The 26,012-nt window shown below is 37.1% G+C and overlaps 2 protein-coding genes and 1 pseudogene across 2 annotated transcripts in view; all 3 read right to left on the bottom strand.

The window, feature by feature from the left end:
* The window catches only part of ADGB (androglobin), a 112,059-nt gene that overhangs the window by 7,320 nt on the left and 78,727 nt on the right, over window positions 1-26,012 (bottom strand). The window contains exons 28-33 of the mRNA XM_045572888.1: window positions 25,447-25,646; window positions 22,510-22,621; window positions 15,258-15,430; window positions 9,273-9,449; window positions 8,092-8,194; window positions 4,335-4,511 (exon numbers count right to left, since the gene is read on the bottom strand). Of these exons, the coding sequence (XP_045428844.1) occupies window positions 4,335-4,511; window positions 8,092-8,194; window positions 9,273-9,449; window positions 15,258-15,430; window positions 22,510-22,621; window positions 25,447-25,646 (942 nt within the window). The remainder of the gene's footprint in view (window positions 1-4,334; window positions 4,512-8,091; window positions 8,195-9,272; window positions 9,450-15,257; window positions 15,431-22,509; window positions 22,622-25,446; window positions 25,647-26,012) is intronic.
* On the bottom strand, window positions 11,293-14,960 carry LOC118705420 (annotated as a pseudogene).
* On the bottom strand, window positions 16,365-17,907 carry LOC118705303 (heterogeneous nuclear ribonucleoprotein A1-like). Its single transcript, XM_036413851.2, has one exon. It carries the CDS (start codon window positions 17,817-17,819, stop codon window positions 16,689-16,691), a length of 1,131 nt encoding a protein of 376 aa, XP_036269744.1. The 5' UTR covers window positions 17,820-17,907; the 3' UTR covers window positions 16,365-16,688.

Genomic DNA, 26,012 nt, shown 5'->3' with positions numbered 1-26,012 from the left:
GCCATCTTATCTTGTTCTTCACCTTAGTTTGAAATCACTATGGTTATTTTATTACCCAGATCTCACTGTTCAAATTTTGACTGATTAGTTGCTTGACTTGACTAGCATCACAGTCCCCAAAGGGACCCAGTTCCTCCCCTGGAGCCTCCAGGAAAAAGACAGCCCTGCCAACACCTAAATTTTAGAATTTCTTCCCCATAGAACTATAAGAAATTATTTTGTGTTGTTTTGAATCATTATGTTTGTGGTTGTTACAGCAGCAAAAAACAAAAACAAAACAAAACAAAACAAAACAAAAAACTAAATTAAGACAATTTATTTGTTGTTATTATTTTTAATATTTTTTATTTTGTTGTATGCCTTCAGAGTTTTGAAATTTTTTCCCCCGCCATTTATTCCCTTATAGCTGCTTTTTGAGAAGAGGGCATGTCAAGTATTCACTATTTAAGAAATCTCACACACACGCCCTTCTGACTAACCTTGCTTTTTATCATGTGGTTATAATAGTCTCCAAAAATATTATAGAGCATTCAATTTTTAACAACTTGTTAAAAGCCATATTTCATTCAAAATATGTAAATCTAATATAAACCTTTAAAAATATAAAAAAAATATCCAAATAAATTTTTTTAGTTTTTCTCCCCAAAATATATAGTCATGTACACATGAGAAAATAAAACATAATTATATAAAACCCAACTCTACTCCATTATTAAAACATAAATTAAATCATGTTTTTCATTTTATAACATTAAATAAAGTATTAAAATTTTATTATATGACTTTTAAAAATCAGTTGCATTTAACTTTTCTTTTTTCATCATAGTTATTTTGGGATCTTAGGTTTCTAAAGTACATTTGCTTTTCTTATTACATATCTATCATATTAATGTTGGGTGTATTTTTGGCATTTCTAACTTTAATTATTTCTTTAAGATACCATCTTTTGACTTTGGCTGGAAAGAAAATATTTCTGATTAATTAGATGTTTGTGATTTCTTACATCCAGTCAAATAATATATATTTAAACACAGAGGGTAGAAAATTGGCAGAGAAATCTTCATATTAATCTACAAAACTCTGTTGTATCAGAGCAAAGTATGAAAGTATGAGTGTAGTATGACAGTCTTGAGCCTTTGAACAGACAACTTTCATGACAAGTAGTATGAGAATTAGTATTTAAAAGTTATGGCAAAGAATGGTTTTATCGATTGTAGGGGCTGAAGAAAAAATTTTAGAATAAAGACAGTGATCATGGCCAACCTCTGGAAGAGGCACTTTTCAGAGGCCCCCAGAAATAAAAGGGAAGTTGAAAACAATGTTTAGGCTCTTGGCCTTGATGATGACTTGGTGTAGAAGACTGCTTATGAGTGAATTCCATAATGATATTTACAAGGCCTCTCTCTCATTATGAAACAAGTTGTTCTACGTTAACGACTATATGAAAATAGAAAGTAGCAAGAATAAGGTCGCTTTAGGGAGTCACAAACATTGATGGGAAGGTAAATGGCACACCATGTGAAGCTCTCACAGGGTCTATAATTGTGGAGAGCTACTACAGTATTTGGACAGGTTCAAACCTCAGACTGACTGTGGCAAAGCCACATACAAGTCCCAGCTTGAAGGGCTAAGCCCTCCCAGCACAATGATAACCAAAACGCTATGGTTGTAAGCTTGACCTTATAGTCCAACCCTGCAGTCCTAGGTAGCTAAGGGATGTATGGACTGCAGAAGGTGCAGCAAGTGCTGCCTAAACAAGGCTTGATAGAGTTCAGAGAATGGCAACAACAGGAAAGAAGCAGATTTGAAACTTGCAAGAACATTGTAAACACCTTGCCCTTGCTTTGCTTTGCGTGATCTGACTATAAAATAAAGCTTCAGTTTACAGGCTGTGTCACTGTGTCCTGATCCAGGCATAGTGATCCACCTGGCCCCGAGTGTATTCTCTCCTCTGTCTTCTTTAATCCTTCATCGCCCCTCCTCAGGCTCATCCCTGGCCGTATTAGATGCGGTTCATATAATATCTTTGCTTTGCAATGATATTATATGAACAATGCTTTTCCAGAGATGAGGGCCAATTTGTGGTGCACCAATAGCAGAGGTGGGAGTAACATAGCAAGTTCCAGATAACAGCTGACATTCAGACCCATGATCTCCAGCAGGATTCCTTCTACAACCACAGTATCTGGGCACATTGGCAATGCTTCAGAGGGTTAGGATGTATTGCAACCGCACAACAACATAGTTTTTCTTGATGGTGTATAAATAAACTTACCACTTTATGTTAAATTAAAATTATAACACCAAATATTTAAGAATTTTTAAAAGCAATTTTTGCTTGAGGATAGGCTACTGCGGTCCCCCCTTCCTGCTAACTCGTTTTACCTTTCTTCCCTGTTTGCTGTCCCCTTCTCCTCACCACATAGTACACGCTTTTACAGTTGTGCAAACTTGAAGGCAAATGTCTGAAGACTAGTGGCCAAAAGTGTGAAGAAATGAGCAGCAGAAGAACTGACACAGAAGCCTGGTCTGGGGTTTGGGATTAAAAGTAAAATCTACACTCTGAGGGCAGAGGACACTGTTATCTAGGCCAGTGTTTTTCAACCTTTTTTGGGCAAAGGCACACTTGTTTCATGAAAAAAATCACGAGGCACACCACCATTAGAAAATGTTAAAAAATTTAACTCTGTGCCTATATTGACTATATATAAAGTAATTCTCTTGAATAGGAATCAAATAAACACAAAGAAAGTATTTTATAATTACTTTATTATGAAATATTAAGTAAACAAAATAGTGAAAAGTTATAAAATTCTTGTCTTGTCTGCACCTACGGCACACCAGGCAACATCTCGCGGCACACTAGTGTGCCGCTGAACAGAGGTTGAAAAACGCTGATCTAGGCTGCTCTGGTTACATTCCATTTTGTCAACTGGAAGAGCACCTCATTAGCATATAAATAAACCATTTGATATAGGAATTTAATTCTATTTTCATTTTATATATCTTTACATTAACTAAGAGTGGTGAAAAAGTTTATAGAATCAAAAGAATAGGCTTTGAGTGCTGATTCTATCCAAACTCAACCAGCTTCCTCTCCTTGGGTGAGTCATCATTTATCAACTTCTTCGCTTCCAAGGCAGAGATACCATATATGCTTTATGTACTTCACAGAGGCTCAACTGAGATAAATTTGCCAAAGCACTCTATCAATTGAATATTAATGTGAAGTGACAGATAATGTCCTAGTGCCACTACCATGCGCTCTACCTATTAAATGAGTGATTACTTTCAAAATACGGGTTCAGTATCCACTTTTAGTGTGATAAAAGATCCTTCTTTACAGTGGAAGTCATTTAAAGACATGTTTTAGTCCTAAATTTTTTAATTTTAAAATTCTCAGACTGGTTCAGTAATTTTGAAAAGAGAACAACCATCGCTGGCATTTCTGAGGATGCTTCCTTCTAGAACATTCTCCTCTTGCCTGGGCTCTTAACACAAAGAGAACAAAAGAAGGAGATTTTACTCCTGATATAGGCCTAACTGGAGGATGTAGCCTCAGGGAGGCAAATGGGCCAAGATCACAGAACCCTGGAGGTGGCCAGCAGGCAGCCCCCTCACTCATAAGTAGTGCTTCCAATTCAGGAAGGAGCGGGGAACTTGGGCCCCGTGGGCATCCCAATTTATTGTTTCCAGAGGTATCAATCAGTTAAGACCCAAAGCCTCTTAACAATAGAAAGTCTGAGAGTTGTTTAGGGAAAATCCTCTCCCCCTGGAAGGCAGGAATGTGCAGACATCTCCCAGTAACACCATCCATAAAGGACTTGGGCTTATTTTAGTGAATAAATTCAAATCTATGCCACACAAAAATGAACAAAGTCAGCGTGACTTGTGTGCCGCTGAAAACTGCTTTCTTTCTTTTTTCTTTTTTTAATTGCATTCTTCCAACCTTTCAGAAACTAAATATTTAAAATTTGTTATGAAAGGAAAAGAAGAAAATCTATTCTGTAGCTTACTGGAGAGAAAATAAAATGGATCTGTGATTGGTGACAATGTGTTTGTGATTAGTACAATGTTAATTTTAGTTATAACTATAACTTTAGAACTGCTATTTTAAAAAAATATTTGCCTACTTTTATCTTTAGGATAAGTGTTGAAGCAATCAGATTCTTAAACAGATTATCAACCCTGATAAGCCACATGAGGACCTGTGCATCTAAAATACAATTTTTTCCCCCCCTGTGGCATAAAGTCACATTTTTTGAAGTTAGTATATGTTCCGGGATTTTTCTTTCAAAATATGTACTTATCTTACCCACGAGAGTGATACTCACTCCAGTTATCCTTCTGCAGCAGCTCAGGGTCCTCTTTCCCTCCGATCTCACCCATTACCGTTTTGGTCAGATCCTTTAAGCTCTTGGTCATTTGCCACTTCTTCCAGAGCACACTTCCCTGTTGCACGGGCTCCAAAATCTTTGTTTCTGGCTCTTTTGCAAAACTTATAGCTGTTTCTAGTAATAACATGGCATGTGCATTACTGACAAAAACTTGCATTCTACGAAATCATGTGCAAAAAGTAACAGGGCTATGAGAGCACAGGTTTGGAGCAAAAGACTTGAAAGCTTTGCAGCTTCTAAACCAGAGCACTGGCAAAAATAACGATTGGCACTTCAGAAGATGACATGGATGACCTGAGCAGCCACTGGGTCTGGAAGCTGCCTCAGGATATAAAAAGGTAACATAAAAACAGAAGCTTTGTGGAGGTGAGACATTACAAATAGGAAGGGGGTTTCTGAACCACTGGGGCTGCTGTTGTTCTCTTGGGTGCTGGAGAAAGTGCCACCCGTTCCATGTGAGAATTGTAAATGGGTGGGGCCCTTCTTTCTGGAGAGCAAGCCCTGTGTGCAGGCACTAGTCTAAAATTGCCATACTTGTAAAACAGAACTGGAAAGGGATCTTTCTTGGGAAGCTGCAAAATTTGAAAATTTGTTTCTTAAAACTATGATTCTACTCGCCTTGTTCCGTATCTCTGTGCCCAGAAATAAACGGAAGACCCACAGCAACTTACACATTATGTAGACATTTTCCCTCTATGTTTCAATTGCCCATGTTTTAGTTGGTGTTATATTCTGCTTGAATGAAATAGGTTAGTGCTCAAGAGTGTGGAGAAATGTTGAAATAAAAGGGAGACAATAAGGAGTCAATGCTGGTTGCATCAATATTGTCAAAAGGAAGTTTAACTTAGATAGATATAATAGATAAATTTGTTGTAAAACAAACTTACTAACCTTGACACAAGAAGAAATAGAAGAGATAAATATAGAGATATATAGGGTTCGTATACTGTCCAAATTTACCTGGACTACAGCAGACCAGGTTTGCCCACCTCTATTCTTTCCCCCTTTAAAAGTCACCAGCGATCTGCAATGTAAATGTGACCCTGGTTATACACTTTTTAAACCCCTGACCTCCCAGCATGCTTAGCTTAAGCAATGATCACAAATCATGAGAAGAAATCTTCCTCGTAGGTCAGTGTTTAAATAGCTTGAATTTGAGTATCTTTAGGCCTATGCTCACACTCCTCAAATTGGCCACCCATATCTTTTTCTTTACCTCTCATCATATACTGTGTGAGTTCAAATATATGAAGTTCAAGAACAAGGAAAATTAATTCCTAGTGGTAGAGGTCAGACTAGTAGTTACTTTGAAAAGGAAATGGCGGGGAAGGGGAATGAGGGGGACTTTGTGGATATATTAAGTATTTTATATCTTGGTCTGAATTTTCATATATATGCAAAATTTGTTAAGCTGTAGAATTGAGATTTGTGCCTTTATTGCATGAATGTTGGATGGCAAGATCAAGCTCCTCAGAGCCCTGTTCTCCATTAGATCTTGTCCTTGGCTTAGGAAGAATTTCAGTTTTAGCAAAGAATCCTGCTAAACCCTCTTATTGAGAACTAGAGGCATGATGTACAAAATTCGTGCAAGAGTAGGCCTTCCTTCCCCCTGCTTCCAACACCTGTTTCCCTCTAACACTCGGGACTCTGGCTTCCCTTATAGCCCTGGCTTTGTCTAGAAGGTCCTTTAGAAGGACTTCTGGTTTAATTAGCATATTTTGCTTTTATTATTATAGATTGCTCTTACCCTTGATAACTAATCAAGCTTCTCTTTTTCCCATCTTTGATACTTAATCAAGTTCCTCTTCCTTAACCCTTGAGACCTATCCAAGTTCCTCTGAGTATTTTATTTCTACTCTCTGCCTATTGGCTATAAATCCCCACTTGTCCCTGTAATATTCAGAGTTGAATTCAATCTTTCTCCCAATTGAAATAGTCTTGAATAAAATCTTTCTTGCCATTTTTAACAAACATCCAGCACAACAATTTTTCTTTTACATATAACGTAATACATTTACATAATAATCATAATCTAGTAGGGGTGTCGAACTCAATCAGAGAAGGGGCCAAAATCTAAAATCCAGCCTAAATCGCGGGCCGAATGGTTTACTGAACAGTCATAAACTGTCATTGTGATGGAAACGCAGCGGAGTGCAGTGATGACAGCACGGTGCGGGCCACATTGCAAGGCCTGGCGGGACGGATTTGGCCCGAGGGCCTTGTGTTTGACACATGTGATTCTAGAGCTTAAAGAACAAGAGCTGTATTCTATTCATCTTCGTATTCCTAATATTATTTAACTTCATCAATTAGAGGAGTGAGCACGATAGGAGTCAGAAATATTTTAAATCCTATTGTTGTTACTTTTTATATGTATGAGACTTAGGAAGAATAAGATGACTCTCTGAGCTTTGGTCTCTTTATCTGTAAAATGGATAATGTTTGTGTCATAGTTAAAGGTTTGTGCTATAGGTTAAAATGAGATACTAAACATGAAGCATTTTGAACAGGTTCTATCCCAGGGTAACAAAATTAGGGTGATATTTACTGTTTAGATTGTTTATGGGAAAGTTAACAAACATTATTTTTATAACAACTATTAAATTATTCTCCTGAAGATGTGAGAGTAGGAAAGCATGTTGTGGGATGTGAATGAGGCAACCACATATTGGTACGAAGATACCAGATACATGTTGGAGGGCTCGGTCTGCATGCTGGGTTTGTTCCAAGCTATCTTGTGAGTTTAGTAAATTACTGAGAAAATAATTATAGGTCTTTGTCCTTATTGGGAAGTTGAGAATAATATATATCAATGGGTTGATGTGAGTATTAAAATAATTAGCATTTCACAGTTCCATGTCCAAGGCAATCACTGACTTGATAGCTATGATTCTTAACTGCCATTATTCACATTTATGGTGTTTAGAAAAGGTACCAGATTTATACCAGGATGTCTACCTTTAAGTTTGCAAACTGCTACTTCTAGCCAGGTCGGACCCTTATTTCTGGTTTCATATCTCATTCAGTGGAGAAAATCATATCTTCTTAATGAGAAACATAAACATATGCTTGGTGAAAATAAATATCTATCTGTACTAATAAAAGGGTAATATGCTAATTAGACTGAATTAACAGGACATCTTCTGGGTGTCCAACTTCCTTCCAGCAAAGCTATGGTGACAGTGGCTGAGGCAGAGGCAATTAGGGGCAATCAGGCCAGCAGGAGAGCAAACAGTTAGGGGTGAGATCACATTGGCATGGGGTGAGGGAAGCAAGCAGTTAGGGGCATGATTAGGCAGGCAGGCAGAGGCGGTTAGGGGTGATTAGGAAGGCAGGCAGAGTGGTTAGGGGCCACCAGGCAGGGAGGCAGATGAGCAGTTAGGAGCCAGAGGTCCCAGATTTCAAGAGGGATGTCCAACTGCTGGTTTAGGCCCAATCTTGCAGGGATCCCAAATTGAAGAGGGCACAGGCTGGCTGAACCACCCCCTCCCCCCCAGTCATCCCCCCCCTCCCGTGCATGAATTTTATGCACCAGGCTTCTAGTCTTTTATAGGATTGTATGTGACTTCTCACCATCCTTAAGAAAACAGATTCTGACATGGTTTCTTTTTATCAAGCACGACTTGCTGCCTGTCATTTCAGAGGGCAGGGCCCTGAGGCCTGGGGGAGTGGGGAGGCGGGGAGGCTCACCAACCTTCATCCGGTCTTTCTGTCAGAGGCACACCTGTAGGTGTGCTCTCGGCATCGGGTGTTTTCTTCATGAACCGGCTGAGGTAATGCAGACGAGCCTGATAAGCCTAAGGAACAAACATGATCAACAGCCGAAACCGGTTTGGCTCAGTGGATAGAGCATGGGTCTGTGGACTGAAGGGTCCCAGATTCGATTCACGTGCATTGGTTGCAGGCACATCCCCAGTAGGGAGTGTGCAGGAGGCAGCTGGTCAATGATTCTCTCTCATCGATGTTTCTAGCTCTCTATCCTTCTCCCTTCCTCTCTGTAAAAAATCAATAAAATATATTTAAAAAAACAACAACAAAAAACATGATCAACAAACAGTACAGACATCTTAAAAGTACTTAAGACCCAAACAGAAACAAAAAAACACACAGGGCAATGTGAATGAATGAGGCAGCTGGGACCAGGCCAACACTTGTTAATTATCAAATAAATTCAATTTCTAAACCATCCATGTTTTTGATAGCCATTTCTGAGAACTAATGAAGAAGTGGTCCTAAAATTAATGCACTGAAATCCCAAATCTCCTGATTCTGAATCACTTTTATCTGCCTCAGTCACTCTGAGTCGGGACATGAAACAGATAATACTGTTTCACGATGGCAATGATTCTTATATAAAATGTAGGGAGAGGGAGACATGAGGTATGAGGGGGCAAAAGTAGGTTTACAGTTGTGAATATGCAAAACTGAGTTCATTCTTGTATTGTTATTTATTAATTATTATATTATTTTTTTGTACTACAACTGTAAACCTACTTTTGCACACCCCTGTATATACTATACCACAGGCAGCAGCACATGCTTTTTATCAGCCTAAGGCTGTCCCAAGTCCATGAAAGCAGTCTTAGGCTGTCTTAGTTGGGAGCATTAGCATAGACAGTATTAAGACTGACTATGTTAAAGAATGAAGTCACCCATAGTTTGGTTAACACACGGACCATTATATGCTTTGCTTTTACAGTTCATCTGAGTATCAGGACAGTGTGTCCAAATGTGGTCTGAACATCGAGTCAGCCAATGTCTGAGAAAGTTCCAGATGCCATTCCAGAATGAAAGAGTATGTGGCTTCACCAACGTGGCTCTTCCTTCATGCCTAGTAATGAAAAGGAAAAGAACAACTCTACAAACTCAAGTGACCTTGATGGCTCTTCCTGGCTCTGCCATCTCCCAGGCTTGCTTCATAGCTCGGATCTCATCTGCTCGTTCTGTATCTTTTTTCACGTCAAGATATTCTGCTTCATTATGTTCAGTGACCAATCTCAAAATCCAATAGGGTTTATTTGGGTCTTCTTGCTGGGAGTGTGCTGTGGGTATCTGATAAAATAAAATAAAAACCTTTGGGTCAGATGCTTTCCTTCTTTCAAAAGGGTTCAGATTTAACCCTATGATCCATAATTTCCTTATTAACTAGTTACCCAAGAGAAATGAATACATTTATTTACAAAAAGACCTGGACAATAATATTCATTATGGCCTTTTTCGTAATAGTAAAAGAAAAAAAGAAAAAAAAGAAAAAAGGAAAGGAAAGAAAAGAAACACTATTAAATAAATGGTGATTGATGAATTTATATACACCACAGTATAGTAACTGAATCTTATAGATAGACGTTATACTGAGATAAAATTGAACACAAAAGAAAACTTCTTGCATGACTCATTTGTATGATGTTATAGGACAGGTAAATCTGTTGCCTGGGATGAGGTATGGGGATGACAGAATCCATTGTAAAGAGGTTTGAGGGATTGTGTAAGAATATGAAAATTGTCCTATATCTTGATTGAGATGTGGGTAACATGGTGAATTCAATTTTCAAAACTCATTGAATTATATATTTAAGATTGTTGCATTTCATCTAAACACTAAACAAAAAACTGTCAATTAGGCTTACAGCGTCTCTTCAAAAAAATGAAGGCAGTAATAATTGATCATTTCCAAGTCTGATAGTTTACTGGATATATATTCATTTTGAAAGTTAACATTTTGATGTTTTATAAGGTCACTTTCATGAGCCTTAGGCTGGAAGCACACTGACATAGGACTTAAAAAGTGTCCAGATAACTGAGGCTCCTTGGTGTCTGTTTGGTCCAGTGAGAGGCTTGAATCTGAGGTGGTTCATAGGCACTTTAGGTAAGACTGATGCAAGGTTAAGTACCCATAATTATCCATAATGCAGGGGGAGTGGGGATGGGAAAGATACTGAATAAAATTTTCAGTTTGGTTTTAATGTTCCCCAAAAGACCTCGCTCCCTACAATATTCTCCTAACGTTCTGATGAGAACCTAAATCAAAATTAGATTTTTAAAAATGTCTTCCTTTTAAAACACAATACATGTACTGTTACTATCTTTTTTATTGGATATATGAGTTTATCAGAAACTTTTCTGGGATCAAGTTTTGATCAGGGAAGAGAACACTGTGAAGGAGTATGGGAAGGCCCCATGTCTTATATGAATTTATGGATTGACTTAAGTTTGTCTATTATAAATTACAACACTTTATTTTTGTTAATTAAAGGGATATTTTCTCAATGAATTAAAAGGATTGCTTTTATAATAGTGAACAAAAAATTGGAAATACGTTTTAAAAAGTTAACACATAGCATTATCTTGAAGTTTCAAGGGGAAAAGTAGTTGATTGGAACTCCACCAATGTTTTTGAACCAAACTATTGAAACAAGCAACATTTGAAGTGAAAACTGTATCTAATTCTTTCATATTTCAAATGTAATCATTCTTTGATAGATAAAAAATTATTTTTCTACATCTGTTTAGATGATATTACAGAAAAAGACAGCATTTGAATTATAAAATAATCTAAATGCTAGTGAAAACATAAGCAATGTAAATTTAAGAAGAAATTAGCTTTTCTGTCTGAAACAAAATCAATGATCACATAAATTCCACATGCTTATGATGATTAAAGCAAAAATACAATGTATAATATAATAGTTTTCAGTTTGCTGTTTGGCAAGTATCTTAATACTTTTTAAAACAACAAACTACATAATACCAATATCAACTAAAACTGACTAGACAAATATTAAGGTTCTTAAAGCTTAGTTATTTATTAATCTCATAAAAACCTAATTTCCATATGAATTTTGGAACCCAGCATATAAATTGTCCAAGCACTGGCTTTTTCAGGTTTCCCCAGAATTCATGAGTATTTCAATGTTAACTTTTGCTGAATCCCATAATTCCTTATTAAGTTTGGTGGAGCTACTGAACAGGCTTTCATTTTTGAGACTGCACATATATATTCATCAGGATTTTGAAAAGAATTAAAGGTTTCATATATGCTAGTTTTTAGTTTTATCCAATCATTAATGTTTTGCAGAATTGGTTTTTCTGGCTTAATATTTTTGCAAGGTTTTCTTCTTTTTTTCTTCTTCTTTGTTTCTTTCTATAACTTCAACCTTTCAACTGCAGCTGATCCAGATTTTCATTTTGACTTTCATCTAGCAGTATTTCCCAAACTTTTGACATATGTGTACCCCTTCTATAATTTTTATAACGCTGAGTACCCCTCATACTCATGAAAACGTAGAATTAGGCACAGCTAAGCACGGTGCAGTGCATATCCCCACCAAACTCCGGTGCAACGCGTACCTCCACCAAACTCTTCCTGTACCCTTGAGGGTATGTGTACTACACTTTGGGAAACACTGATCTACAGATATGTTTTCAGCATTATAAGACTGAATCTATTGTAAAATAGTTGTCAGAAGACCTTTTTCTATACCTTTAGCTCTATTGATAACATTAGATAGGTTGGTTTCCAGACTTGTGTATGCCATGGTATTTCTCATATGATTCTTATGATGTCCATTGCCCAGGTTTACCATGCACACTAATGGGACATCTGGCCAAAGACATTTAAGCAATTCATTGCTAATGCTGAGGGGTTATACAGATGCAATCCTCCATCCCGAGGAATCATTTCCCAAATGCACACTCTGCAAAGTAGGAGATGAGACTCTGATGGCCTGCTACGTTTTATAACAGCCTCCCACATGGTAAGAGTTGATTGCAAGAAAATGATCATAGTGCCTGAACACAAAAGCTGTTGGCATTATCCTTCTGTTTACCATGGTATTAACAGCTACCACACGACGTGTGCGATTTCTTGCTGCTTTAGTCATCAGTATGTATCCCATTCTGTTCTTAAGAGTATTTCCCCACATTTGACCATCACAAAGCACATGGCTCCAAGTCATTTTGACTCTTCCAACAACGACATTTTGTGAAGCCTCACCTGACTTCAACTTTATGTGAAGTTCTTCACATTTATGGGAGGGCATATGAAACAATCCCAACAGGAAAGCTTAAATGGTCCCTGTGCTTATTCCACAAATGCAATTAATGAGCTAATGAATTGACTTCTGAGTCAGTTCAGCTTCTTTTTTTCTCTGTCTGAAGAGCAACCTCACCCCTTGTTCCTACAGCACTGATTGCTCAAACTAGGATTCCTCTTCCTTTTAATGGATTCATGCAGCCCATTAAAGCCAAAATTTCTCTAACTGCTGCCTAAAGAGTGGCATCCTTAATTTGTCTCAAGTAAAAAGTATGGGATAATTCTTTCCTTGGCAGCCATTCCTTTTCCCTCAGGAAACTCTAGAAGGTGAAAAGTCAATTTTTCAATCCTGTTTGATGTAAAGCTTTGGGTCAGATGTTCCTAAGGTTTGAACTGATACCCAAGTTTTGTCATCAATACTCGTGCTCACAATCTTTTCTGGTGGAAGAGATAAATACTTTTTCTCCTGTGTGTTTCTGTCTTTGCTCATAGCCTACTCAGCTTTCATTGCCACTTCCTGTTCTGACTGACTTCTCACTGAATTGTGTAGAGAAAAGTCCACTAACATAACCACCTGCTCAAGTTTGGACACCTTCAGTGGGATGAGAACATTAGCAGTACTTCGTTTAAGGGAAACTGGATGAGCCTCAGATGTCTCACTGGGACCTGCCTGCTTGTGGTCAGTCTATCGAGAAGGTTCAGAGCCACGCTTCTTATCAGCCCAGATGCCCACATGGCCCATATCAGCAGAACAGCATTTCCCTTCTTCAGTTTAATTTAATGGGATAATTCTTTCCTTTGGCAGCCATTCCTTTTATTTCTCTTTAATTTCTCATTTGTTCTGGGAATGTCTATTTTCTTTGGGATGTTTTAGCCTCACATTTGAAGTATGAGTTACTATGATTTGGTAAAAAGAAGAATGACTCTCCAAAATTTGTGGTTCAACTACTTGTGTGATGAAAGAGGCTTTGTTCAACTACTTGTGTGATGAAAGAGGCATCTTCATCTACAGCATGGCTTCCCTTTCCTGGAAAACTGCTCTTCTAATTGAGCACTGCCTTTTTCAGTTATGAGGTTTAACAATTGTCTGTTTTAACCAGCCACTATCAGATACGTTTCTTTTCTTAAGATTTCAACAACCTAGACGTTGGGCTAAACGTAAAATCAGTTCATTCTGATTGTCAGGAACAGTCTTTGAAACAAAGTTCACAGTGCTTTTAAAATAGGTCAGGAATTCTCACTTTTTAGGTCCTGGCAAAGCAGAAGTGCTAATCTTCAAAGCCCCAATATGTAAACTGTAGTTGCTTGGAAAGTTACAGTGCTACTTTAAGTGCATGATGTATTTTTGGTCCATTTACACTTTATTTTGCTTGTTTGAGATCCGCTCACCTCCACATCCAATAATGTGGAGGTGAGCACATGGAAAGCGGTTGCTTGCTTCTCTGCTTTCCCATAGGACTCTTGCATGGTGGGAGGCAGGCTGCAACCACTTCAGCAGCAGGGACTTGCCTCGTCCTGCGCTGACATGGACAGGGGATGGGCTGCGTCCGCTAGGCTTCTAGCACAAACAGAAGAGCAGCAGCCTCAGGGCCACCCTCCTGCCCCACTGGAAATCAGATATGGCTTATTTACTTCTCCATGTTGCGGAGTGTAGACTCCAACAGCTAAGAAATGAAATCTTGGAGATGCAAGTGGAGTCTGGGACAACAGAGTCGTCATCTCCTAATTTGTTCATTTGTCGTTAGTGCCCATTTTACTGGCTGTACCATCAGCCTATTGAATTAATCCCCCTGGAAACCTGGGAGATATCCTTCATTTTGTCTCACCCCTTATCTTCTAGTTTGGAGGAATAACTACATATCCTGTGTGTTTCCTAGATATTTCTTGATTTGTCCCAGTCTTCCTTTCTTTGACCTGTACCTAGTACATCTTGCACTCTTTTACCTGGAATACTGGGGCACTTTTCTGAATGGTTTCCCCATCTCTATTCTTTCCCCCTTTAAATGCATACCTTTAAAAGTCACCAGGGATCTGCAATGTAAATATGACCCTGGCAATACACATTTTAAACCTCTGAGCTCCCAGTCCTGCTTAGCTTAAGCAATGATCACAAATAATGGCAAGAGATCTTCCTCATAGGTATTTTGTTCAGAGGTCATTGTTTAAATAACTTGAATTTGAATATGTTTAAGCCTGTGCTTACACTCCTCAAATTTTCCACCCACATCTTCCTTATCCCCATCATTATAATTATCTAACTGGCCCGGAAGGAATATGGGTTAAGGATGGGAGGGCTGTAAGAGTTCCAGCGTCTAATGAGGCTTAAAGGCTTTTCTCCATCTGATACACTTACCCCTCCCGCTTCATATCTCATACTTTAATAATTTAAAAAAATCGTCAGATTTTGCCCTTGCTCATTGACTCAGTTCAGGACTCTGCTCTTCTTGGAAGAAGCTGGATAAGGGACCTATGCTTTCTACCACTGCACATTCAGCCTCCAATTAAAACGGTTTACCTTCCGCCTCCTCCATTAGACTGTAATTTTTTTTTTTTCCAGAGTGGGATGTGTATAATGTTAATATTAGAAACCCAAGACCTCCAAACAGTGTCTTACATATTTAAAGTTAAATTAATATTTTTTAATACTAAATCAGGGAAGGCTGCTTGCAGGAGGTGTTCAAGGTCTGTCCTTAAGCTACCTAGATGGCTGGTGAAAACAGGGAGGTGGACCTTCTCACAGTTTTGTCTTCAGGAGAGACCCGATGGGCAAGGAGGGACCCGATGAACTAAGTGTGTTAAGTAACTCCAACAGGAAGTGCCACACCCACCTGAGACTCAAAGCGAGGTGCTTGTTTTTCTTTGGCTGTCTTTTCTCTCTCAGAAGACTTATCTTTGCCTTTCCTTGTCACTTTGGATGCTCCTGAAGATTTCTGCCCCTCACCAATAAAATGGGAATCTGGGATTCCCATGGAAATTAATTCCTCATGTCTCTCTCCATGAGCTAGGGAGACATAAAAATGGAAACCAGTGAGTCGTGATTGATAGAACAATAAAATCATGTCATGTAGAAACAAAGGAAGCGATCCAAGAAAAAGTGGTTACAAATTGATCTTTTGTCAAAACCTGTGACTCTTTTATAAAATTGAGAAATAATCCACATACTAAAAACTCACCGTTAAAGGTTATAAATCAGTGGGTTCTGAATATCCATAAGGCTATACACCACCACTATTATGTAATTAGTTTTTAATGTGTATGTTTTCAGTTAATTTTCTTGAATAATTGCCTTGACTAGTATCTCCAGAAAAATAGTGAATTGATTCATATCTGCTTTAATATTTATTATTACATGTCTTTTGCTTAGTTTAGGCTTAGTGTTTCCTTTTTCTCCTAGTTTTCTAATTTTTTAAGGTGAAAGTTTAAGTTACTGATTTGAGATCATTTTACTTTTTATTTATTTTTATTTAAATATATCTCTTTTTAAAATTGATTTCAGAGAGGAAGAGAGAAGTAGAAAGAGAGAAACATCAATGATGAGAGAAAAATCACTGTTCAGCTGCCTCCTTCATGCCCCCTACAGGAGACTGAGCTGCAACCTGGGCATTGACCAGAATCGAACCCGGGACCCTTCGGTCCATAGGCTGATGCTCTATCCACTAAGCCAAACCAGCTAGGGACATTTTTATTTTTAAATATAAGCATTTATAGCTTATATTGATAGTTTATATCAATAAATTTCCCTTAGCATTGGTATCATTGCATTTCATCAGTTGTGGTACACTTTTTATCATTTCCAAGAATTTTTAAATTTTTTTTTATGGTGTATTTTATCTTCTCATGTAGATACAACTCACTGCCCAGTATTCTTCTGTTTCCACTTGAAGGACTTTCTTTCTTTTTTTTTTTTTTTTTTTTTTTTAAAGACACATTTATTCAGCGTCATGATCAGACTATTACATTTAGCAATCAACAGCATGGATGCAAAAAAAAAAAAAATCTACATTAAAACCCTTGGTTGGAATGCTTTACACTTTCCACAGAACAGAAACTAAAATAACCTGTTATACAATTAGTCACAAGTACAGTCCTTGAGTTTTTTTGCCCATTCACATGAGTATTGTCTAACACATGTCTTCTTTGTAGCAGCTAGGCCCTGCCACCACTGTGCTTGGCTGAGTTCACAAATCTGTTGTAACCTGTAGCTTCCCTGTCACTTCTCTGGCTCTCCTCTCCTGCTAAGCTTTGTTTCCTGGCAGTAATTAAAATCTTCTGCCACTGCCATAGCTACTGCTGCTGCTGGAACTGCCATAGCCACCTTGGTTTCGTGGTTTGGCAAAGTATTGCCCTCCACCACCATAAGGGCCAGAGCTTCTGCCTCCAAAGTTTCCTCCTTTCATGGGCCCAAAATTTGAAGATTGATTGTTGTAATTGCCAAAATCATTGTAGCTTCCACCACCTCCAAAATTGCTTCCACTACCACCGCCAAAGCCGCCTCCGCCTCCTCCGCCTCCTCCGTTGTTATAGCTGTCATAGCTGCCACTCCCGCCATAGCCACTGCCCTGGCTTCCATAACCCTGTCCACCACTTCCATAGCCTCTGCTTCCTCCAGAGTAACCAGTGCCGCCTCCTCCATAACCACCATCATTACCAAATCCATTATAGCCATCCCCACTGCCACCATATCCACCGCCACCACGTCTGCCACCAAAGCCACCTCGACCACTGAAGTTTCCTCCATGACCAAAGTTGTCATTTCCACCAAAACCACCTCCACGACCACCTCCGAAGTTTCCAGAACCACTTCGACCTCTTTGGCTGGACGAAGCACTAGCCATCTCTTGCTTAGATAGGGCTTTCCTTACTTCACAGTTGTGGCCATTCACAGTATGGTATTTCTGAATGACAATCTTGTCCACAGAGTCATGGTCATCAAAGGTTACAAAAGCAAAGCCCCTCTTTTTGCCACTGCCTCGGTCAGTCATGATTTCAATCACTTCTATTTTCCCATCCTGTTCAAAATAATCTCTTAAGTGATGTTCTTCAGTGTCTTCTTTAATACCACCGACAAAAATCTTTTTCACAGTTAAGTGGGCACCAGGTCTTTGAGAAACTTCTCTTGACACAGCCCTCTTTGGTTCCACAACTCTCCAGTCCACCTTGTGTGGCCTTGCGTTCATGGCTGCAACCACCTCCTCCACCGTGGCGTAGGTGACGAACCCAAAGCCTCTGGAGTGCTTGGTGTTCGGATCTCTCATCACCACACAGTCCGTGAGCGTTCCCCATTGCTCAAAATGGCTCTTCAGACTCTCATCGGTTGTTTCAAAGCTCAAACCTCCGATAAAGAGCTTCCTCAGCTGCTCCGGCTCTTTGGGAGACTCAGACTTAGACATGATGCCTGCAACAGGGGGGATTCAAACGATGCTCACTCCGCGGCGTTCAGCAGCAGAAAGGAGTGATCCAAGGAATGTATCTCTGAAGGACTTTCTTTAGTATTTCTCAGAAGGCAGAATTGTTGGTGACAATTTTTCTCAGTTTTGTTTTGTTTTATTTTTGGGAATGAGACTTTAAAAGAGATCCACTTCTATTCTGCTCTTTCTGGTGGCTACTAACCCACACCAGGAAGACAGGCTGTTAGTTTTCAAGGCGACTTATGAGCTGGAGACCAGGGGAGGAGACAGGGGCAAATTAAAATACCATAAAACTCACTGCTCTCAAAGAGATTGGTCTGTTTTTCTTGAGTAAAGTTTTTGTTAATTTATAGAGTTCTGAAAATGTTGATTCATTTTAATGGCATACAGCATGGTAACCTTTTCTCCCATGATTTACAAGTTCTCCAAAGGCCAGAATATTGTTATACACTGCATTTTAAATTCCTAGTTTCACCTAATATAATGCTGAACTTATAAGGAATCTGCCTGTGCTGAGAGTGTACATATCAGTAAGAGGTAGGACTAAATATCCTACTGATTCAAAAGTTATGAAAAAATGTGACCACTCCCATACTATGTATTCATGTAATTAGAACAGCTGAACAGGAAATGACAACTGAAATAAACTAATCTACTGCTTGCAGAGAGGACTTGCTCAGAGAGGATCTATTGATAAAAATGAGCTTGAAAGGATCTTTAGCATTATGTTTTTAGATATTCCTTACATTGTCTTACACATATCCAGCATATAATAGATAGAAGTCTTCAGTAAATTTCAACACTTATTTACAGGAATGTAATTTTTATTTTATTATTAAAATTCAATGCTTATATTTATACTAGAGGCCCGATGCATAAAACTTGTGCATGGGTAGGTTCCCTAGTCCTGGCCAATGACCAGGGCTGATAAGGTTCCCCACCTTCCCACCTCCCCGCCTCCCCACTTCCTCCTTCCCTTGCCACCTGCATGCAGCCACTGTGCAGTTCTCCCACTCCCCTGCCTCCCCCATCTCCTCCTTTCATCACTCCCTCAGCACCCACTGCCACAGCTGGTCATCTGCCATGCTCCATGCCACTCCCTGGTGGTCAGCGCACATCATGGTGAACAAACTCCTGGTCTCCCAGTCAAACTCCCTAGGGGACACTCTGCATATTAGCCTTTTATATAGATAGATATCCAGGAGCTAAAAACTGCTTGGGATTTGAACATTAATGTAATTTCCAAGCTAGCATACTTGTTTAAGACAAAGTATACATTTACCTATCACAATCATTTTGGTAAACAGAAACAGGAATATACATATAAAAATTGTTTTGTTTCTTCATAGACTTGAACTGAGAACGATAACAAAGTTTATATGGGCTTTTGCAAAACCACTAATTACATATCACAGCAGATAATATTACTAAGTACAGTACTACCAGCTCAAGACTCTCCAATTCCAACTTGAGAGCTCTCTCAGTAAGCAATCTTTACCAAAATGTAGGTATAGGATTATAACTAAAGGTGGCACTGTTGCCTCATGTTAACCAGAGGCTTGCTTCCTAAATTTCATATTTATGACACAAATATCCTAGGTTGCATGTATAGCACTTTATTTCAAGCCTTATTTTTTATCATAGATAATAAAAGTATAAAGTTTTGAAAAACATTAAATTATGTATCATACTTTTCATAGAAAATATTGATAACTGTTGAGCTTAAATAAGTTAATAGGCCAAGATTTCCACTGACTTTAGGATGTACCTAAAATTTTAAATTGGGTCACCAATATATTAACAAACAAAACTTCTGACCAATTTCTTATTGATATGCTATTCATAATTAAAAGGTAAGCTAAGTTATAGTCAGAATAAATTAGCAACTTAATTTTTCTAAAATATATCATAACCTTAAAATTAAAGTTTGTAGGTTCTGAGTTGTAAATATAACTCCTCATAGAAATTGACATATTAATATGTTTTAAACAAATTAGCTACCTAAAAGTTCACATTTATCAACATATCAGAGACATTATTCTAAATTCAAAAGCTGCTTAACTTTCAAAAAGATTAACCCACATATTCTTTCAAATAGAAAATTCCCCTAGTTTCATTTTAAACACAATTCAATTCTGAATTTCAGCAACAAGTATATTATTCAATGGAAGGTATAATTTAATTTTAGCAGCTGCTCATTTACTCATAACACTGTCAAATATGATGTCAGAAAAGAAGACAATTAATTCTGAAGACTTATTTTTTACTTGGAAAATATACTACTAATAATACCCTTTTTTAGTGCTACTAGATTCTAGGAAATATATGTATATTATCTTGAAACTTTACAACAACCTTAAAAGATAGAAATTATCATTCTAATTTTTATAGGTGACAATAGCCCAGGCTCAGGAAGCCAGTCTAGGGCAGTTTAGTTGCTATGGTGTATTTCTTAAATTTAATATTGATTCCCTTTTAAAAACTTAATTCATATTATAATTTTGTACCATTGTCTAATTTTATGTTTTTGCACCATTATAGTTTATGAATTAAACCACTGTGTCCATTTCAGTTATCCATATTTTTCTTTGACTTTCTTCTAGAATTTTTAGCATTTATTCATCAATACACCTAAGTCTATTAAATGTGGCAGTTTGTTATAATGGTTTGTTTACCGGAAATCCATCTTGCTGAATAACTTGGAGTTGAGAAGCTTAAAAGAGTCTAAGGAAAAATATAATAAAGTAATTTACACAAACTTTTATGTTCACTAAAAAAATAGGCAGTTCTCCCAATGAAGGCATTTGTTGAGGACACAATGAAGATCTGAAACTGGTTCCACTGTAAATTATTATTTTCCTGTTCAAAAGCTTTCACTGAACAATTCATCCCCATTCAAGATTCTTGCTATGGCAGTAACTAGCTGTTACTACACAGTCTGTGCCTTAGTTTTCTCATCTGTAAATTATTACTTATAGCATCTACCTCATGGGTTTATTGTGAGGACTAATTATGTCACTATCCATGAAGCTCCTATGAAGAAGGATGCTGTAAACATCAGTGTAAAGGTTTGTGTATGGACATAAGTTTTTAAATTTTTTTGGTCAAGTTTTACTGAGATGTAATAGATATAGTATAATATTTTATTAGTTTAAGATGTACAATATAATGAAAAGTATATACAGTGAAACAATTTCCACAATAAGTTTGGTTTACATCTATCACCTCACAGTAACAAATTTTTCTTGTGATGAGAACTTTTAAGATCAACTCTCATAGAAACTTTAAATTATATACTACAATGTTGTTAACTAGAATCATCATACTATCAATATATATTACAGCCCCAGGACTTATTTACCTTCTGACCACTTCCACCCATTTTCTCCACCCTTTTGCTCCCTCTCTGGCAACTACCAATCAGTTGTTTCCATGTGTCTATTTTTTACAGATTCCACATATAAAATAGACCATATAGCTTTTGTCTTACTCCGTCTGACTTATTTCGCTTAGCACAATGCCCTTAAGGTACATTCTTATTGCTGCAAAGAGCAGGTTTTCCTTCTTTTTATGACTGAATAATATTCCATTGTGTATATACACCACAATTTCTTTATGCATTCATCTATTGATGGACACCTATCTTGTTTCCCTATCTTGGCTATTGTAAATAATGCTTCAATGACCATGAGGGTGCAGTTATCTCTTTGAGATAGTGATTTCATTTCCTTCTAATTTATACCCAGAAGTGTTATTGCTGGATTATATGGTAGGTCTTTTTTTAATTTTTTGAGGAGATTCCATATTGTTTTCCATAGTGACTATAACAATATACATTCTACATTTTCTCCGCAACCTTGCCAATGCTTGTTATTCCTTGTCTCTTTTATGAGAGCCACTCTAACAGGTCGGAGGTGTATTTCACTGTGTTTTTTTTTTTTTTTTTTTTTAATATATTTTATTGATTTTGTACAGAAAGGAAGGGAGAGAGATAGAGAGTTAGAAACATCAATGAGAGAGAGTCATCGATCAGCTGCCTCTTGCATACCCCCTACTGGGGATATGCCCGCAACCAAGGTACATGCCCTTGACCGGAATCGAACCCAGGACCTTTCAGTCCCCAAGCTGACGCTCTATCCATTGAGCCAAACCGGTTTCGGCTTCACTGTGGTTTTGATTTGAATTTCCCTGGTAACTAGCTATGTTGAGCGCTTTTGCATGTACCTCTTGGCCATTTGTATATCTTCTTTGGAAATATGTCTATTCAATTTTTCTACTCATTTTCAATCAGATTTTTTTCCCATTGAGTTTTATAAGTTCTTTATATATTTGGATTACTAACTCTTTCTCAGGTATATAATTCACAAATATTTTCTCCCATTCCATGAGTTGCTTTTTAATTTTTTGTTGGTTTCCTTTGCTGTGGAAAACTTTTTAGTTTGATGTGGTCTCACTTATTTGCTTTTGGTATCAAATCGAAAAAATGATTGCCAATGCCAATGCTAAGGGGCTGACCCCTATGTTTTCTTTCAGGGGTTTTATGGTTTCTGGTCTAATGATCAAGTCTTTAATCCATTTTGAGTTGATAAAGTTTTAATAATTACATGATAAATTTACTATTAAATATTTATATGAAATACTAAATGCATAAATAATAATTGGGCTGACATACCTTTGATGTCATTTTTCTCCAAGTCTTTTAGTGCTTGAACAAACATCTGTTGACTTTCAGTGAGAGACCAACTGTTATACAATACCACACACTGTATAATATACTTGTAACTCTGAAATAAAATGCAACATTTAAGCAAAATCAATAGGAATAAACATTTGTGCCTAAGAATCTATTATTTTAGGCACATAATAAGTGCCTATTTTTTTCTGTATCATACAATCATAATTTAATTAAATACTATCAGATGTTCCCCCAAATTTTGTAACACCAGAGTCTATAAAAGTTTATCCTCACATCCCCACCAATACCTGCGATGATATATTCTAGAATTTATAATTTTTATCTATGTTATAAATAAATTGTATTTATTTTACATTTGTTCTATTTATCAGTTTTTAATTAGGATTATATTAATCTCAGAGGAAAGATTAGAATATTTATATTGTTTTCAGTTTTCAGTTTTTTAAAATATTTTATTGATTTTTCACAGAAGAGAGAGGGATAGAGAGTTAGAAACATCGATGAGAGAGAATCATCAATCAGCTGCCTCTTGCACACCCCCTACTGGGGATGTGCCCACAACCGAGGTACATGCCCTTGATCAGAACTGAACCCAGGACCTTTCAGTCCGTAGGCCGACGCTCTATCCACTGAGCCAAACCGGTCCCGGCTCAGTTTTCTAGAACAATTTAAAAGTCTGTTAGCGCTAACCTGTAAAGCCAACTGGGCCTAGGCTTTTTGGAAAGATAAGACTTTGATTATTAATTCAGTTTTATTAATTATTTTTCTTCTTCTTCTTCTTCTTCTTCTTCTTATTATTATTATTATTATTATTATTATATTTTCTAGTGAAGCAGCTTCATTTCCCCCTGAAATTTATCATTTTTTTTTGTTTTAAATTTGATAAAGTTGTATATAGTACTTTTTTTTTTTCCTTAATCTTGTTGTTTGGAGTTGTACCTTCAGCCTATTTTTTGTTGTTGTTCTATATTTCATTTATTTATATTTTCTTTCTTAATTGGTCTTATAAGCAGCATGTCTACTGTATTATTCTTTTAAAAAAGGATGGTTTGTTAATATTTTAAAATTTTGTTCTCAATGTTATTAAAGTTTTTTTTTTCTTTGAGTTAATCTTTGGCTCTTTTTCTAACTTTTTGTTCCTATAGCTTAGCTCATTTTTTAATCTTTCATGCTTTCTAGTGAATTAGTTTAAAAGTCAATATTTCACCAAATGCTACTTTAGATGTGACTTACAAATTTTGATATGAAACTTTTTATTGTTTTTGAATTCTTTGTACTTCATAATTTCTTTTTGCTATTTTCACTAAAAATTATTTAGTATATTTTATGTTGATTCCATATCTATGTAATTTTAGGCTGTTTATTAATGTCTATATTATTGTATTTTTGTTCTGATCTACATAATACAGACTGATTTTTTTTTTATTGAGGCTTTCTGTTCTATGAAAAAAAGTATTTTTCTTGCCGAAACCCGTTTGGCTTAGTGGATAGAGCGTCAGCCTGCAGACCAAAAGGATTCAGGTTCGATTCCAGTCAAGGGCATGTACCTGGGTTGTGGGCACATCCCCAGTAGGGGATGTGCAAGAGGCAGCTGATTGATGTTTCTCTCTTGTCGATGTTTCTAACTCTCTATCCCTCTCTCTTCCTCTCTGTAAAAAAATCAATAAAATATATATTTTTAAAGTATTTTTCTTGTTTATGAGGTGAGATGTTCATATAGATGTCTAAAGGATTAAGCTTACACAAATATATATTTTTAAATTCCTAGTGATTATTAAGTGTTTTGCTTTTTAGCTTGACCTATCAGTTGCTGAGAGATTTGTGTTAAAATCTTAACTATTCATTGTTAACATTAATTTTTCTCTGTAAAATACTTTTTGCTTTTTATCCTATATAATAGAAGCCTAAAATGCTAACTGTCCAGTTGTCCAGTCTGCCTTTCAACCAATCAAAACGTGATAATGCTAATGATATGCTAAGGCTGCTCAACTACTCACTATGGTGTGCACCGACCACCAGGGGGCAGACACTCTGACTGGTAGGTTAGCTTGCTGCTGGGGTCTGGCCAATCAGTACTGAACAAGAGGGGCCAGACAAACCCTGTAGCCTTCCTACAGTCCACTCTGGCTGCCAACCTCCACGTCCCTCCCTGGCCCCAATTGTGCACTGGGGGGTTCCTTGGCCTGGCCTGTGCCCTCTTGCAATCTGGGACCCCTTGGGGAATGTCAGAGAGCGGTTTTGGCCTGACCCCAGCTGAGGGACCACAAAGGCCCAAATTTGTGCACCAGGTCTCTAGTTTATTGTAATATCTCATTAATTATGTATATTGAGATATTAAAATATCATCACAGCTCTTTTTTGTTTCAGCTTTAAACTTTCTGTGGATCATGATTTTATCTAACTTTAAACATTTATCTTTTCAACTTATTAATAATCCATTTGTATTTATTGTATTACTGACATATTAGAATTCATTTTTGGCATTTTGTTTTCTTAATTTCTTGTTTTAGTTTTCAATGGATAGGTCATGTTTGTTTGTTTTTTTGTTTTTTTGTTTTTCCCATTGCTTTAAATTATATGCATTGTTTTACATTTCCTTAACAAGATATACAAATCAGTTTTTATTGATATGTGATTCTTTTAAAAGTTATGAGGCCTTTTATAACTTAAGATAACCACACATGTAACGTAAGATAATTATAATTACCCTATAGTGTCAGTGTACAGATTGAATTTGCCACATACTTAAAAATTTTAGCATAGAGAAACCCTTCAATTCTGATTATGCACCCATGACAGAGCAGATTTGAATGCATATACAGAGCATTATTTATTGACAATTTTTAGGAAGAGAGTTTATGTGAGATTTTTAGGAGCAGTGCAATTGAATACTTAATTTAAATGTAAATATACCTGCTGTGACATGCCAGGATTGTCGTCTTGTGTGGGAGCATTGACAGTATCGTCTTCCAAAATAAGCTGACTGGTGTCTGCTATTGCACTTCCAGGCCTACTTTTATTGATTCTCTGGCTTCCCGGGGCCAATTTCTTCTTAGCAAACATTTCTTGATCTTTCTTGGATGGAGTATGAGGTAAAAGAATTTGCTTGCTAGCTGGATAGAAAAAAAAAATATTAAGCTTAAGTTAAAATATATGAAATGCACAGATATTACTGACTGTATTATTTAGCTATTTCCCTTTATAAGACATTCAAAAGGAAAGTCAATTTGTTTCACTTTAATGAGATAAAAACCAACTGGCTTCTTGGAAATATTCTGGTCTTACAGAAACTTATTATAACAGTATATGACTAGCATAGAGCAATGCATCTTCTGAGCAACCTCTGACTGCTGAAAGAATACACAACTGTTCAATGATTTCTCATTCATTCGGTGTCTCTCCAGTGACACTAATACCACATAATATGGTAGCTTCAGTGTTTTCTAGTAAGTGTGTATATGTTATCACACTTTTTTAAA

This window comes from Pipistrellus kuhlii, unplaced genomic scaffold (genome assembly GCF_014108245.1).
Source record: "Pipistrellus kuhlii isolate mPipKuh1 unplaced genomic scaffold, mPipKuh1.p scaffold_m20_p_5, whole genome shotgun sequence".
Lineage (NCBI taxonomy): Eukaryota > Metazoa > Chordata > Mammalia > Chiroptera > Vespertilionidae > Pipistrellus > Pipistrellus kuhlii.
The sequence above is the reverse complement of the archived record's forward strand: the minus strand, read 5'-3'. Positions and strand labels throughout refer to the sequence as shown.

Coding starts and splice junctions, on each gene's coding strand:
- LOC118705303 (XM_036413851.2), bottom strand. CDS start 17,819: ATGTCTAAGTCTGAGTCTCCCAAAGAGCCGGAGCAGCTGAGGAAGCTC.